At 41.3% G+C, this 14,486-nt stretch overlaps 1 protein-coding gene across 1 annotated transcript in view; it reads left to right on the top strand.

Moving 5' to 3' along the window:
* The window catches only part of ELP2 (elongator acetyltransferase complex subunit 2), a 51,602-nt gene extending 37,116 nt beyond the window's left edge, over positions 1 to 14,486 (top strand). The window contains 7 exon segments of the mRNA XM_020985694.2: positions 5,929 to 6,001; positions 7,287 to 7,331; positions 7,333 to 7,480; positions 10,193 to 10,314; positions 12,944 to 13,086; positions 13,473 to 13,586; positions 14,146 to 14,486. Coding sequence (XP_020841353.1) covers positions 5,929 to 6,001; positions 7,287 to 7,331; positions 7,333 to 7,480; positions 10,193 to 10,314; positions 12,944 to 13,086; positions 13,473 to 13,586; positions 14,146 to 14,302 — 802 coding nt within the window. The 3' untranslated portion in view covers positions 14,303 to 14,486.

Here is a 14,486-nt window from a genome sequence, read left to right as displayed (position 1 = left end):
AGAAGTGGGAAGATCAGTTAGTAAGTTGTTGTAGTAGTCTAAGTGAGTGAGGCAAAGACAACAGATTGGAGCGACGTTGTGGAGATAGAACTGATAGGACTTGGCAGCTGATTGGATAGAGGGAGAAGAGAGTTGAGGATGAGTCCAGGGTTGCAAAACTAGCACAACTGGAAGGATGATGGTGCCTCTAGCAGAAAAAAAAAGTTTGGTGAACATATTCCCAAATTGCATCGATTGGTGCATTTTTTTCTTTAGTACAAGTTGTCTCATGTGCTCTAAGCTGTGAGTTGTGTTAGAAATCTTTTCACATTTGTTAAACGTTTGGAGTTTCTTTCCATTGTGAATTCTGTGATGGAAATCAAGGGATAAACTACTTTTGAAGGTCTTCCCACATTCTTTACACTCGGAAGGAGTCTCTCTAATATTAATTGTAGGATGTTGAGTAAGAATTAAATTCTGGGGGAAGGCCTTCCCACATTCATTATGTCATTACACCATTTTATCACAGGGTGTAATTCTTTGGTTAGAAAAAGATTTATCAAAGGAATTCTTTAATTAGCACCTCCCCAGAACATTAAATTACAAAAAAGATCTATGTGCAGCTTCTCAGCAACACATCCCATCTTTTTTTTTTTAATGTGAAAACCTCAGCATTTATTAACTAGGCACCTTCATTTTAGTGATATAAAGCCCATACTTGTCATAGTACCTTTAATATCAGTACTTGTACAGGATTCAGTAACGCAGCAAATTTCAGTACTTAAATATTCAATAAATCAGCAAATGCAGACGACTGCAGAAATCATTTCAAAAGGAACAAACTTATATGGGAAACACCAGAAAAAAACGACTGTATAATTGTAGCCCCAAACAAAGGGAAAATACACTGCCAGTTTTACTCTGGTGGATGCTAAGAACAAGGATAGCCAAGAGTAACTAGGGTATCTCCCCTGAGGGCTCCCCGAAATGCAGAGGGCCAAGTTGTATCCCATTTGAGCCCCTCCATGGAGCATGACTCTCAACTCGCTCTTCCAGAGCGATGCGGACTCCCCTTCAGGGATACAGGAACACTCCTGAGCAGTAGGGCTGTCTTTCTGCACTACCATTGGTGTCAGCCCTACACCAGCATATTCTTCTTTCTGCTTGTTAGTTGCCAGTGATCAGTGTCCCAGTTGCATTTAGCTTTTTATGGAAGTATTTACTGCAAGAACAGAAATTACAGACATTTTTCCCCAACACCCAAGGTCACACTCTCCCTTATACTCCCACTTTCGTCCATGGGGAAAGTGGGCTCATACTTAACATAATTTCTACAAGGCATAGACATAGATGGAGGAGCCAGAATCTCTTCCACTGCTGCACTGGGTCAAACAGGTCTCTCTGGCCTTCAGTTTTCATAGTCTAGCTTCTTGTATGTGTTGGCGTGAACTCCAGCTCCCTGACTTCTGGTGGCCTACTCTTTTGACCTTTCAAAGCTTACATGGTCAAAGCTGTCTTCAGTCTCCTTTACCTAAAAGTAGGAAAGAGTGGACACAGTAGAGACAGAAGCGATAACAAGCCCACGTGCACCTAGCTTCATGCTGGCTCTGGGAGTAAGAGGATCTGAGGCCCTTCCCTGGCCTGTAGGCTCATAGCACTTGAATGAACCCATCCAAGAAGGACCAAGACATACCATCTTTGGTGAGATTGATTTAGTGGCCCTCATATCATCCCAGATGGATAGACAGTGATGCTATTCAGCTCCATGTGGACTTACCACCACCCATGACCACATGTTGTACCCATAATGCCTGCCTGCCTTTTATTAAATATGTGCTGTGACAAAGGCAACTGGGCAGGGTGGTATAGAAAGATCAGAGCAGATCCATCATTATAAAGGAGATGTTCCGTTGATGGTGAAGTAGTAACGGCATCTCCATACATGAAGGGAAGAATTATGATTGTAACACTCGTATTAACTCCTGCCATCTGGAAGATAACTCGTCCCTGTGAGTAAGAGAAAAACTGTAGTGTAAAATCCTCCTTCATAACAGTAGAGCCCCCTTCACCAAGAAGGTTTTGTGAAAAATAACTCAGTAAATTAGAAGGAGGGTAGGCTGCAACAGCAAGAAGTAGTTGGGGGCATCCAGGAGAGGCACCACCTGCAGCAATCATAGCAGCTGTAAAAGCCCAGGCCTGTTTAATATGGTTACAGCCAGTGTTACATGCTCCATAGGCCCTGAGGCCATCATTATGTTTCAGCATGTACCTAATGGATGCTTATGACTGCTCTGAGTCATCTAGAAAAGGTTACATGTTCAGTATACTGCTTAAAGAAGGCATGGAGGTGTGTGGGGAGACAGGAGAGAAGACCAGATCCCACAGACTGCTCTTCTCCAAGCTTTCACAGCTGAAATCTTTAGTGAGACACCCACTATCTAAGTGAAGCACACTTCTCTCAGTGACCTGGGGGCACTGTTAATGTGGGTGTTGAAAAAGTTTAAAAAAAATTTTTTTTTAAAATGGGGGTTCTGTCACTGCAGCGAGGCTTGTAGCTTTCTCGTCCTGCCCATGTCCTTCTGTGAATCCTCTGGAGCAGTAGTTCTTAACTTCCTTGTCCCCTTTGGCAAGCTGGGGAATCCTATGAACATCTTTTCACAACAGTGTTTTGTTGCCTACATTCGTAATTGAAGGGAATGCTAAATTTCAGTTAGAGATTAGTCCAAATTAAAGTGTCCTTTTTTCCCATCCAGTTTCACAGACCCCAGGTCAAGAACCCCTGCTTAAACTGAGGTCTACAGAGTATGCTGGGCATACTTCCTCCAGGTCTTCTGACGTTGTGTCAGTAGAGTGCGTGCATTGCCGGCGGCCTGCATGACTGGCCAATGTCATCTTTCACACCACTTTTCCACATGGATTTTCATTGGTAGTGGCCAGTCCATGAGCCTCTTTGATTGCCCTTGGAACACCTATGATTTGAGTTCTTTGGAGACTGTGGTATTCTACCCTTCTCAACTGTATGGTGTTGTTGCAGTTTCATGGTGTGTTGTGGTGGCCCTGTCTCAAAGAATTCAGAGTTAGACCACCTCTAATCCAAGGATAGGCTTTTACTGAAGATTGACACCCCTCAGAAGCGAGCTAGGTTCAAAGAGGAATCAGCAACTTCAGTGAAAGCAAGATGGATTTTTATAGGGCAAAGATGCAATTACATAACATAAATTATGAATATTAAAAAGGCAGGAGGGGTATATTAAGGGATTAGGTAATGGAGAGGGGTTTGTTAAGGGATTAGATAATAAGGACGGGTCCCAGCCTCAGTGGAACTGTGCATGCAGTTATCCACAGTGCCTACAGAAAAACCCATTGGGGGGTTATGTATGTATGATAATGATATTGTAATAAGCCTTTCTACATTGTAAGTTCACCTAAATGACAGCTTTTGCTATTAGCGTACAGGTGCTTACTTAGGGAAAGTCCTTTCTATTGTTTTGGGGTCCACATCTTGCTTGGGCATCCTAGTGATGCTGCTTTCTGATAGCCCGACTATTGTCTGAGATTAGATGGATGTGGTTGTGGTTGAGTGCATGGACACACCTGCTGTTTCTGTGGGAAGTATAAGGAAATGGTCTGGGGGCAGTGGCTAGCTAGAGACAGTGGCTGGGATTCTATCACATGGACACGCCTGTTGTTTCTGTGAGAAATATGAGTTCATCACCTGTTGTCCTAGTGAGCAGTGAGGCATATATGAGGAAGTTAGAATATTGAGGTGGGGGGGGAGACAGTGGCTAGGTAGGGGAAGTGGCTATATTGAGTCTAGGGGCCTGTGGTGTGGTTAAAGCCAGATTGTGTGGTTAAATCAGGATGTGCCTGTTCTTCAATGGGGCCCATAAAGAAGTTAGAATATTGGGGTGGGGGCAGCTTTATTAGGATTCTGTCAGTGTCATAGAAAGAAGAGGCTTGGTTATCAGGACTAGACTTGTGATTTCATTGGTACAGAGAAACTCCCCCACCAATGCTAGTCAGAACCATCTCTGCAACTTCTAATCTTAGAGAGTTGCCTACATCATTGAGAAGTTAAGTGACTTGCCCAAAGACATACAGCCAGCTTGAGTCAGAGGCGGGACTTGAACCTAGGTCTTTCTGGCTTCAAAGTCATCTCTCAGTCCACTCTACCATATTGTCTCTATACTTAAAGAATGTTGGAATTAAAAACATGAATCTTTGTTTGAGGGAGAAGCTTGAAATCATTAAAAGCATCGCACAGTTTCCTAAATGCAGCTCACTCTGCTTTTTCACTTTTCAGTTCTGGGCTCATTTTATTAATTTATTATTACCCATTGTGTCTGTCCAAAATAAAGGAACTGATGGATGAGCTCTCTGGGCTGAGTGTTCAGTTGTATGTACTTTGGACAACAGAAGTTCTCCATCCACTTCATCCCAGTGTTTTAAATGTCTGTAGCCTTTTCTCCATTCATACCCAACCACTGCCTTGGATCAAGCAAGTCCTCAGCATCTTTTGCCTGGACTATTGCAGTAGCCTCTTTATTTGTCTTCTTGTGTTCAGGCTATTTTCACCCCAGTCCATCCTCCACAAGGCTGCCAAATTGTTTTTCCTTTTTTAAATAAATAAATTTTTTATTCTAGATTTGAGCATTGAATACAATAAGCATTGCACCACACAGTGAAACTGCTAGTCTCTATTATGTATAGCTTTTCCTTTTAAGTATATAATGAATTTAACATAACTTTCAAAGCTGTCATGCTTGTCCATGTATCCTTCTGGTCTTCCTTCTATTTTCTTTTGGATATTTTTAATAGTTCAGTCTTTTCTTTCTTTTCTCTTTTTATTTCCAAATTGATATTCCTAAAACATAGATTTGACCACATCATATCCTTACTCACGAGCATCAGGAGATCCTTATTACTAATAGGATAAAACTCTGACTGGCATTTAAAGCCCTTTACAATTTGGCTCTAACCATTCCATCCTTTCTGTCCTTTCCATTCCTTCTTACCCACCCTGAATTTCAGGCAATCTGGCTTACTTGTGTTTGCTCTATAAATGGCATTTCATTGTTCAGCCCTACTTTGCACAGGGTGGCTGTCCCCTATGTATGAAACACACTCCCTTCTCCCTCTACTGCTTGGGAGCCCTAACTCCTTTCAAAGTACAACTCAGATGCTGCCACCTAGGGGTGACCTTTCCGCTCAGAAAATACTCAGTTCAAATCAGTGCAATTGGATTCAACAATCCTTTGTTGAGTGCCTAGTAGACATTCAGTCTACTGAGTAGACATTCAGTAAAGGACCGTTTTGAATCAAGTTGTATTGAATCAAACTGATTTTTTTCTGAGTAGATAAATATGCACCAAATCCAATAGTAAGGAATAAAAATACAAGGTGAACTATAAATGTTAATTTGTTTTGGGGTTTTTTTGGGGCCTTGAAAAGGTTTTAAATACCTTTTTTTTTTGGTAATAATATTTTATTTTTTCCAATTGCATGTAAAAACTATTTTTAACATTCTTTTTTTGAAATTTTGAGTTCCAAATTCTCTATGTTCCTTTGTCTTCTTACCCTCCCTGAGACAGTACGTAATTTGATATAGGTTATGCAATATGCAATCATGTAAAACATATTTCCATATTAGTCATTACACATGTTAATTAGGGAAAGCATGTACGTGACTTTAATGGAAGGTCAGTGAAAAGATAAAGTTTTGTGCTTGTTTGCTACAAGGGAATTTCCCCGGACATCTCCTTTATGGGGATGGAAGCTAAACAAATCCTTCTCTGAAAGCTTTTGTAAACTCTGATTAGACATGCAGAATTATTCCTGTCTCCTCTACTCATATCTAAAATACTCTTTAAGAGCTGTATCCCTGAGAGAGGCTTCTTGTCCTTTTCTCCTTTAAGTGAAGCACATGATTTTCTTACTTTTTTTTTTTAGATATGGACATGGTTATGAAATTTTTTGTGTTGCCTGTAACAATTCAAACACCGTGATTGCCTCAGCATGTAAGGTACGAGATTTTTCTTCTTATTATTTAGTACGCTATTTGAGATCACATTTGTTTTTGGATGTCATTGGTCTGGGTCAGAACTTATGGGAGCTACTTAAACACTCAGCTTATGAATCATCAGTTCATGGGATTGATGCTGTTGCTGCTGACCTCTCTTGCTCATCATACCTTTGCCCTCCCTTCTCCCCAGTGCCTTGCTCCGTAGGTGCTGCCACAGGAGAAAGAAGTGCTCCTGCTGGGCCCCCCTTATACCTCACCACACCCTGGGACCCCTGGGACCCCTCCCCTTTCTGAACCTCTCTCACTCCACCCCAGTACCAGTTGCCCATGTTCTTTCTTTATTATTACTTTTGCTTTTTAGGCAATTGGGATTAAGTGACTTGCCAAGCTAGTAAGTATCAAGTGTCTGAGGTCAGATTTGACTCCTCCTGCAGTCCTCCTGACTCCAAGGCTGGAGCTCTGTCTACTGCACCACCTAGCTGCCTTCCATGTTCTTTCTTGTCCCAGCTTCCTTCCACTCCCACACTGTCCTAGAGCCCTTTTGGGAGCTGGGCTAGTGGGAAAGGGGCAAGTGGGAATTTCCACCACAGGGGTTGGGATTTGTAGTTGGGACTGTCAGGCTTCCCGAGTTAGAACTTGGAACTTAGTTTCCTTTAGAGATCTTGTTATACATGACTATTATGGATATATTTTTGCATGACTACACATGTGTAACCCATATCAAACTGCTTACCTTCTAAATGGGGGGGAGGTGAGGAGGAAGGAAGGGAGACTCAAATGAATGTTAAAAATTGTTTTTACATTGTAATGAGGAAAATTTTTAAAAAAAAAGTATATAAAAAAAGAAACACACACAAAGAAATCTTGTTATAAATGGTGATTAGATCATTTGTACCATTAAGCTATATTATATGTTAAATAGGCCTTTGTGGACTAGTATGAAAACTCCCTACCCTGCGCCCCCCCACCCCCCACCCCGGAAGTGTGTTTTCAGTTCCCAGTGATTGACTTCAAATGCATTTCTAGGATGCTTCCCCTTTATAACTTGTTAACTGGTTGAATTTCTTTCAGGGATTGATGGTGGGGGTGCATATGATCTGAAGTGCATCTAATAGTGTGGTTATGCCTCTGAATGAATGAAAGAAACAGGGACTGTGCAGGCTTGGGTGTCTGAATCAGTTGCAGCTCTCTGTCCAGATGTGTGCGTTTGCCATTTTGCCTTCAGTTGCTTTCTAGCTGTGGTAATTTTTCCTGTGTTTTTTTTTTCCCCACTGCTGTCCTGCAGGCAACCAAGAAGGAGCATGCTGCTGTCATTCTCTGGAGTACTGCCCTCCTGGAAGCAGCTGCAGAGCTTACTTTTCCACAACCTGACTGTGACCCAGATGGCCTTCTCTCCAGATGATAAATTCCTGCTCGCTGTTTCTAGAGATAGAAACTGGTCACTGTGGAAAAGACAGGAAGAGAACTCACAACAGCCAGGTAAAAGACAGTGGAAAACCATCCATGTGACTGTGTTTCATCTGTTTCCAGCATTGGTTGGAAAAGGGGAAGTTTAGATAATCTTGAAGTGGCTGAATTTGGAGCACCATGATTCCATGATGATGGGTTCACCACTAGCCTTGCAGCTAAAGGAAGGGCGTGAGGCTGGTAAGGTGACAGGTAGCTCAAGGGAGGGTGTGTTAAGACGGGTGAGTTATGGCTTTTATGGTTGGGACATTTTATAGACACTAAAGACGTTTTTAAAAAATCAGTTTTGCCACAAAACTTGATAAATGATATACATTCTGATCTGTAGATCTTATATGGCAGAAATATTGAGCCAGAAATACAACTAAGAATATTTAAAATTTTTTTTAAAGCATGGTAGTACTTTCAATAATTTGAAAAACTTATTTGCCAACTTTTTGGTGACTATGTCTACACATACACATCAAGAGGCAGTAAGCGACCAGAAATTATGTTGCTTTTCATCATTCTAGATATCTAATCTATAAACCCTGGGATTTCTTCCTAGCCGTAGAGAGGCATAGAGGAAGCTGCTGGATCAGTGTGTGGTGTGCTGGGCCTGACCTCAGCTTACTAGCTGCTTACTAGATACTTACTCAGATACTAACTGTATAATGGCACCTATCTTGAAAAGTTGTTGTGAGGATCAAATGAGATATTTGTTCAAAGCACTTAATACGGTGGTTGGCATATGATAGGTGTTCTATAAATGCTTACTCCCTCCTTCCTACCCCCATACCAGGAATGTGCCCTAAGACTGGGTGAGTCCATTAACTTTTTTTGTCCCAGTTTCACAGTTAGTCAAGTGAGGGTGGTACCAGAAAACACATGTCCAAGTACCTATGGCCCTAAAGGACTTATACATTTGTTTTCTTTGGTATTTACAAGTGAGCTTAAGGTGGGACTTTGTTAGGGGACAGGGACCTTGTTAGGTCCGGTGTATGCAGGTACCATTACTTGGTGCTCAGGATGTTTTGTGTTTTCAGTCTGCATCGTAACAGTTGCATGATGATGGATTCATTCACCAGGTGTATTCAGCTTAAAGGGCCCTTGGCCCTTCCCCATGTCCTCTGGTCTCTTGGCTGTCTTCTGCCTGCAGCCTTGGTTGGGCCTGGGGAAATATTTTTTTAAATTCCAAGAGGTTGCTTTCTTTCTTTCTTTCTTTCTTTTTTTAAAAAATTTATTTTTAGTTTTCAACATTCACTTCCACAAGATTTTGAGTTCCAGATTTTCTCACCATCTCTCCCTTCCCCCTACCCCAAAATGGCATGCATTCTCCCCCTTCCCCTAATCTGCCCTCCCTTCTATCTCTCCTCCCTTCTCTTATACCCTTCCCCTTCTATTTTCCTGTCGGGCAGGATAGATTTCTATACCCCATGTCCTATATTTCTTACTTCCCAGTTGCATGTGAAAATAATTTTTTTTTAACATGTGTTTTTAAAACTTTGGGTTCCAAATTTTCTCCCTTCCTCCCTCCCCACCTGCCCTCATTGAAAAGGCAAGCAACTCAGTACAGGTTATACGTATGTAATTATGCAAAACACTTCCATAGTAGTCATGTTGTGAAAAACTTAACTATATTTTCCTTAATCCTATCCTGCCCCCCCAATTTATTCTGTTCTCTCTTTTGACCCTGTCCCTCCTCAGAAGTGTTTAGTTCTGATTACCCCCACTCTCCCAATCTGCCCTCCCCTCTATCATCCCTCTGCTCGCTCTCTTGTCTCCTTCCCCCTCTGTTTTCCTTTAGGGTAAGATAGATTTCCATACCCAAATGAGTGTGTATGTTATTTCCTCCTTAAGCAAAATCCAATGAGAATAAGATTCCCTCATTCCCTCTCACCTTCCCCCATTTCCCCTCCACTGTAAAAGCCTTTTCTTGTCTGCTTTATGTGAGATAATTTACCCCATTCTACCTCACCCTTTCAAGAGGTTGCTTTCTTTTGAATGCCTTTTAAAGCTGGGCTGACACCAAGAAAACAAGTTTCTTGGTACCTGGTCTTTCAGTTTTCCTTTTTGAGAATGACCCAGTGTATTTATTTACCAGTAATTCTGAGTATTTTTATGTGGCTCACTCCTGTTATGTGCAGTTTTCCCTGAGTCTTCTAGAGATAATTGGGTGTACACATTTTAATCCGTTTGGTCTCTGGTCCTTAAGGACTTGGTTTCTCAGGAGACTATTTCAATTCCATCTTTCAAAACTCTCCTTGTAAAATGTATGCAGCAGGCATGAATATTTTGTATTTATTATTTGATAAATAGTTTGATATTTAGGCTAAATAGTTCTTGTCTGAAGAAAGAGAATTACTTCCACTGGAAACAAAAAGAAAATGATCTTGTGATAATGTACTTCTAATCATATTGTCCATGGCATCCCTGCCCCCAAATTGAACTCCTAACTAGCTGTCTCAGATGTTCCCCACTGATCACAAGAGTACTTGGTTAGCACAAATCTATCCCCGTTACTAGAAAAACAACAAAAAATATGTGTCCTACTAGTTGCAGGTCAGTTTTATTTACATAATACAAAAAATTTTAACAGTGTAGTTTCACATAAACATGTACCATACAGAAATGAGTTGCTAAGCATCATTGTCTTTAAAACATGGCTTTATAAAGGGTAAAAAATCAAATAGCTGTCTCATTCAGTAGATTATTTTTCAACTGTGGATATGTATTTTTTTCCAGAACCAGCTTTTAGTCTCTGTGCCTTCACAGACAAAAACACAGCTGTGCATACTAGAATCATTTGGTCTTGTGATTGGAGCCCTGATAGCAGATATTTCTTCACTGGGAGTCGTGACAAAAAGGTGATTAAAAAAAAATTGTTCAATCTTATAAGACTTTCTCTAAAGAGCTTGAGGCACTGTCATGAAAACTTTTTAACAAAGAGTGCTCAGGCTAAGGGATAAACTAAGGGATAGAAAGTACTAGAAGAGGGGATAAAGGGAGAAGCAGGAAAAGGAAGAGAAGGAGAGAGAGAAAGAGAGAGAGAATCAGACATTCTTTCTAGTTGAAAATGACGACAAGAGTCATAGAATTTTGAAGCTAGACAGGACCTGGCAGACACATAGTCCACAGTAGACACTTAGCTGCTAGTTGACTGCCCAACCAGCAGAATCCCCACTGTCACGTCACTGACCAATGGGTGTCTAGCCTCTGCTCCAGAGATTTCCAGGGATGAGAATACTCCTCACCTGTCTTGTCAGCCTGCTCAGCTTTTGGCTGGTTCGGACTGTTGGGAAGGTGTTCCCGACAAGCCTACGTTGGCTTCTTTTTAACTTCCACTAAATGCTCTTGTTCTTGCCCTTTGGGACCACACAGAACTTCGAGTCCCTCTTGTCACAACAGCCCTTATCATCGGCCCTCCTGAGTCTTCTCTTGTGCAGGGTAAACATGTGCAGCCCCTCCTAACAACCCTTCTCTGAGGTGGACTCAGGCTCTTCACCGTCCTGGTTCCCCTGCAGCTCGTCATTGTCTTTGTTAAACTGTGATGCCCCGGGCAGAACCAGGCTCCAGGTGTGATCGGACTGTGGCAGAATGCAGAGGGACTTTGAGGAGACAATGAGACAATAATTGTAAAGTGCTTAGCACAGTGCCTATGCACAGTATAAGTGTTCGCTGTTATTATTCTTGGCAGCAGTGCCTTCTTGACACTAGCCATGATGTCATTAGTTTTTTGGGGGGCTGTCATGTCATCCTGCTGAGTCGTACTGGGCTTAGAGTTCACTGGAACCTCTAGATCTTTTTCAGAGAACCTGTTGTCTAACTGTTCCTCTTCACACACACTCATCTTGTGCACGGAAGCTGATTTTTAATACCAGGTATAAAATTTTACATTTATCTTTCTTGAATTTCATCCTTCAGCTTCATCCCAGTGTTCCAGTCTGTCAGGATCTTTTTGGGTCCTGTTTGTCACCCGGTGTGTCAGCCATACTTTTCAAGTTGTGTGAGCAATCAGTAAAGTGCCTTGTATGTGTTAGGCACTGTGCTAAGCAGAGGTAAAAGTGAAATAATCTCTGCCCTCAAGTAGCTGATCTATTGTGTAAAAATAGCACAGACTTATAAAAGGATAGAGAGTGGACCTGTAATTTCATTGTTACAGAGAAATGCCAGGTGCAGAAACTCTCCCAATGCAGGGCAGTACCTTCTTTGCAAATTAAATAAATAAAGAAAATTGCCCAGAGCACTGAGAGGTTAAGAGATGTTCTGGTCTCTGTTACATAGCCTATAAGTGTCGGGGCAGGACTGAAACCCAGGTCTTCCTGATTTCAAGGCCAGCTCTCTACCCATTGCACAACACTGCCTCCGTGTACATAGAAAGGCACCCACAGAAGCTGGGGGAAGGGTGGAACTAGTAGTTGGAGGGATTAGGAGAGGCTTCACATAGAAAGAAGGTGCAAAAGAGTCTAGAAGAAAATGTAAAATTCTAAGACATAGAGGGCAAGGCACATAACCTGTCCAGGCCTCTTCTTCCTTAACTGTACACTAAGGAGGTTGGACTAAAATGACCTCTAATTCTAAATTAACAACTGTTTGAAAACCCAGAAGAAATCACTCTTGGATACTGATCTAGATCCCCATCACCAGAAGAGATGGACATTTGGGAAAGAAGACCCTCCAGTAGTATTTATGATTCTTCCTGAAAACAAAGCTTGTCCTTATATCTGAGGATAAAGGCTGGACTGTGATCAGATAGCTGGCTTCCATTACCTCTGTGTTATCCTAACCCTAACCCTAACCCCAGGGATCTTTGCTTGGCTGATGCTATTTATTGTTCTTGTCAGTGACTCAGATAAAGGCTCGTGCTCCTCACATCTCCTCTCCATGGGGAATTCCAGCCCAGTTCCCCTTTAATTTCTTTTTTTGCTTCTACTTAAGTGGAATCTGGATTAGAAGATGGGTCCATGTACATTTTCCAAGAAAGCACGTATACAAACCTTTCCTTGATTAGATCATCATGTCTTACAAAATCTCAGCAGATCAAAAGACTTTTCCAGAGCTTAGAACAGCAAGACCCATTCATTTTTAGTAGCACCTGGCAACGTCCCTCCATCTTTATAAAGTAAACTGAGTGAGAAGTAGGGTAGGTAGGGTTTCATCTCCTTCAGTTTTCTGTTGTGTAACTTAATCATGTTGGGTGTAATATTGTGAATTTTCAGAAACATTAGCCGCAGCGTATGTAAATTTAAGTATGAAAAAAGGGTCAAATATGAATTGAAAAAAAATCATTTGTGTCCCTGTACCTTCTGTTCCTCAGAGCACCTGAGAAAGGGCTTATTTGTGGAATATCTATTCCAGAAGAAACCTGTAGGGAGCATCCCAAGGGAGAAGAAAAATGTTTTTTTTCCCTGTGGACTTGTCCGTGACCTCAGATGTCAAGGATATTGTTCTACCATACACAGCTCTGTAATTTGTTCGTCTGTGTGTCTGGCTTAGGTTGTAGTCTGGGGTGAGTGTGATTCCGCCGGTGCTACAGAAGAAAGCCGCATCTGTAATATCGGGCCCTGCTCTTCAGTACTGGATGCAGGCGATGCAGTCACCGCCATCAGCGTCAGCCCTGTACTCACCCTTGCCAGAAGGTATGGTTGCGTTCTTAGATTTTACTTTAAAGAGGAGAACATTTTAGTTCTCACTTATTCGTTGTAAGGCCAAACTCTGAACTGGGCAGCAGTGTTGCTTGCCTTCCTGGTATTTGTTCCTCTTCTGACTTCCTTTGTGAGGACTCCTGGCCTTTCCGAGTTGTCTCCCAGCTTTCCCAGCAGAGGCTAAGAATCAAATATAGGCATTGTTTTCTTTTAGAGGTGACTGGTTCTTTTAGATCCTGGTAAGAAAGTGCTTGCAAATTGGTTGTTAAATCCTACTGTTGTTGAGCTTTGATGCTCAATTAACACCTTAAATTTAGGAAGTGACGTTGGTGATAATAGAAGTAATTTTAATACTTGTTGCTATGTTTTTTTTTTTTTAGATATATTGTTGCATTAGGATTAGAGTGTGGAAAGATCTGTTTGTATACGTGGGAGGAGACTCTCCAGAAACCGGCATCTTCAGATTGGACCAAATGCATAGAAACAAATCATAGGTATTTCTGTGTCCCACTCCCTACAGACAATATTTGTTTTCTTTGACTTGAACAAAAGTTAATGTGTTTTGTGTAGTAAACTATATCCAACTTTCACATGGAGAGGCACATGCGGAGACCCAGGTGCAGAGAAGTGATTGAAACTCTTCTTTCTTCAAGAACATAATAATACACTCCATTCCCAAAATACTTTCTTCCTCCCATCAGTCAGATTGTTGACAGCAGTCTGACAGAAATAGGATCTATCCCAGACACCTAGAGTCCAGGAGAGACAGAGACAGAAAAAGGGAGAATGGGAGATATTGGGGGCTTTTTGCTCGGCACAAAAGATGGGGTGACTAGGTAGGAGAATTCACTTTTTCATTGCTACTCTTAATACTTGGAGCCCTCCTTTTTGTTTTGACCTAGGTCTAGCAGTAGGATCTTCGGACATTTTAGGCATACATTTTTTTTTAGCATACATTAAGTGGTGCATATTGAGGTGAAATCTGAATTTATTTTGCAGTTATAATTTACAAAGATACATTTTTGTGTCACGACTTTTCTATCTTTATTACAGCCAAAGTCACACACTCACTGTCAAAAAACTGTGCTGGAGGAATTATACTGGAAGAGCTGGACATGATGACCCAGACAGCAGTGAATGGTTACAGCTGGCAAGCTGTGGAGAGGATAACTGTGTCAAAATATTCAATGTTAACAGATACACACTTTAGCTAAAGTAGAAAATTTACATTAAAAAAGTGTAAAAACCTCCATCACTTGCTTCAGTTTCACATTTTGAAAATTTTTATATTATTTAAAAAAGATAATTATGTTTTTGTAATATCTAAAAACAGCTTTGATAATATAGTACTATCTGAATATTTATTTGTAAATAAATTTTCTTTACCTTCATAA

This window comes from Phascolarctos cinereus, unplaced genomic scaffold (assembly GCF_003287225.1).
Source record: "Phascolarctos cinereus isolate Bilbo 61053 unplaced genomic scaffold, phaCin_HiC Scaffold_4;HRSCAF=312, whole genome shotgun sequence".
Lineage (NCBI taxonomy): Eukaryota > Metazoa > Chordata > Mammalia > Diprotodontia > Phascolarctidae > Phascolarctos > Phascolarctos cinereus.
Note: the sequence above shows the minus strand (reverse complement) of the source record. Positions and strands in the feature narration are given on the sequence as shown.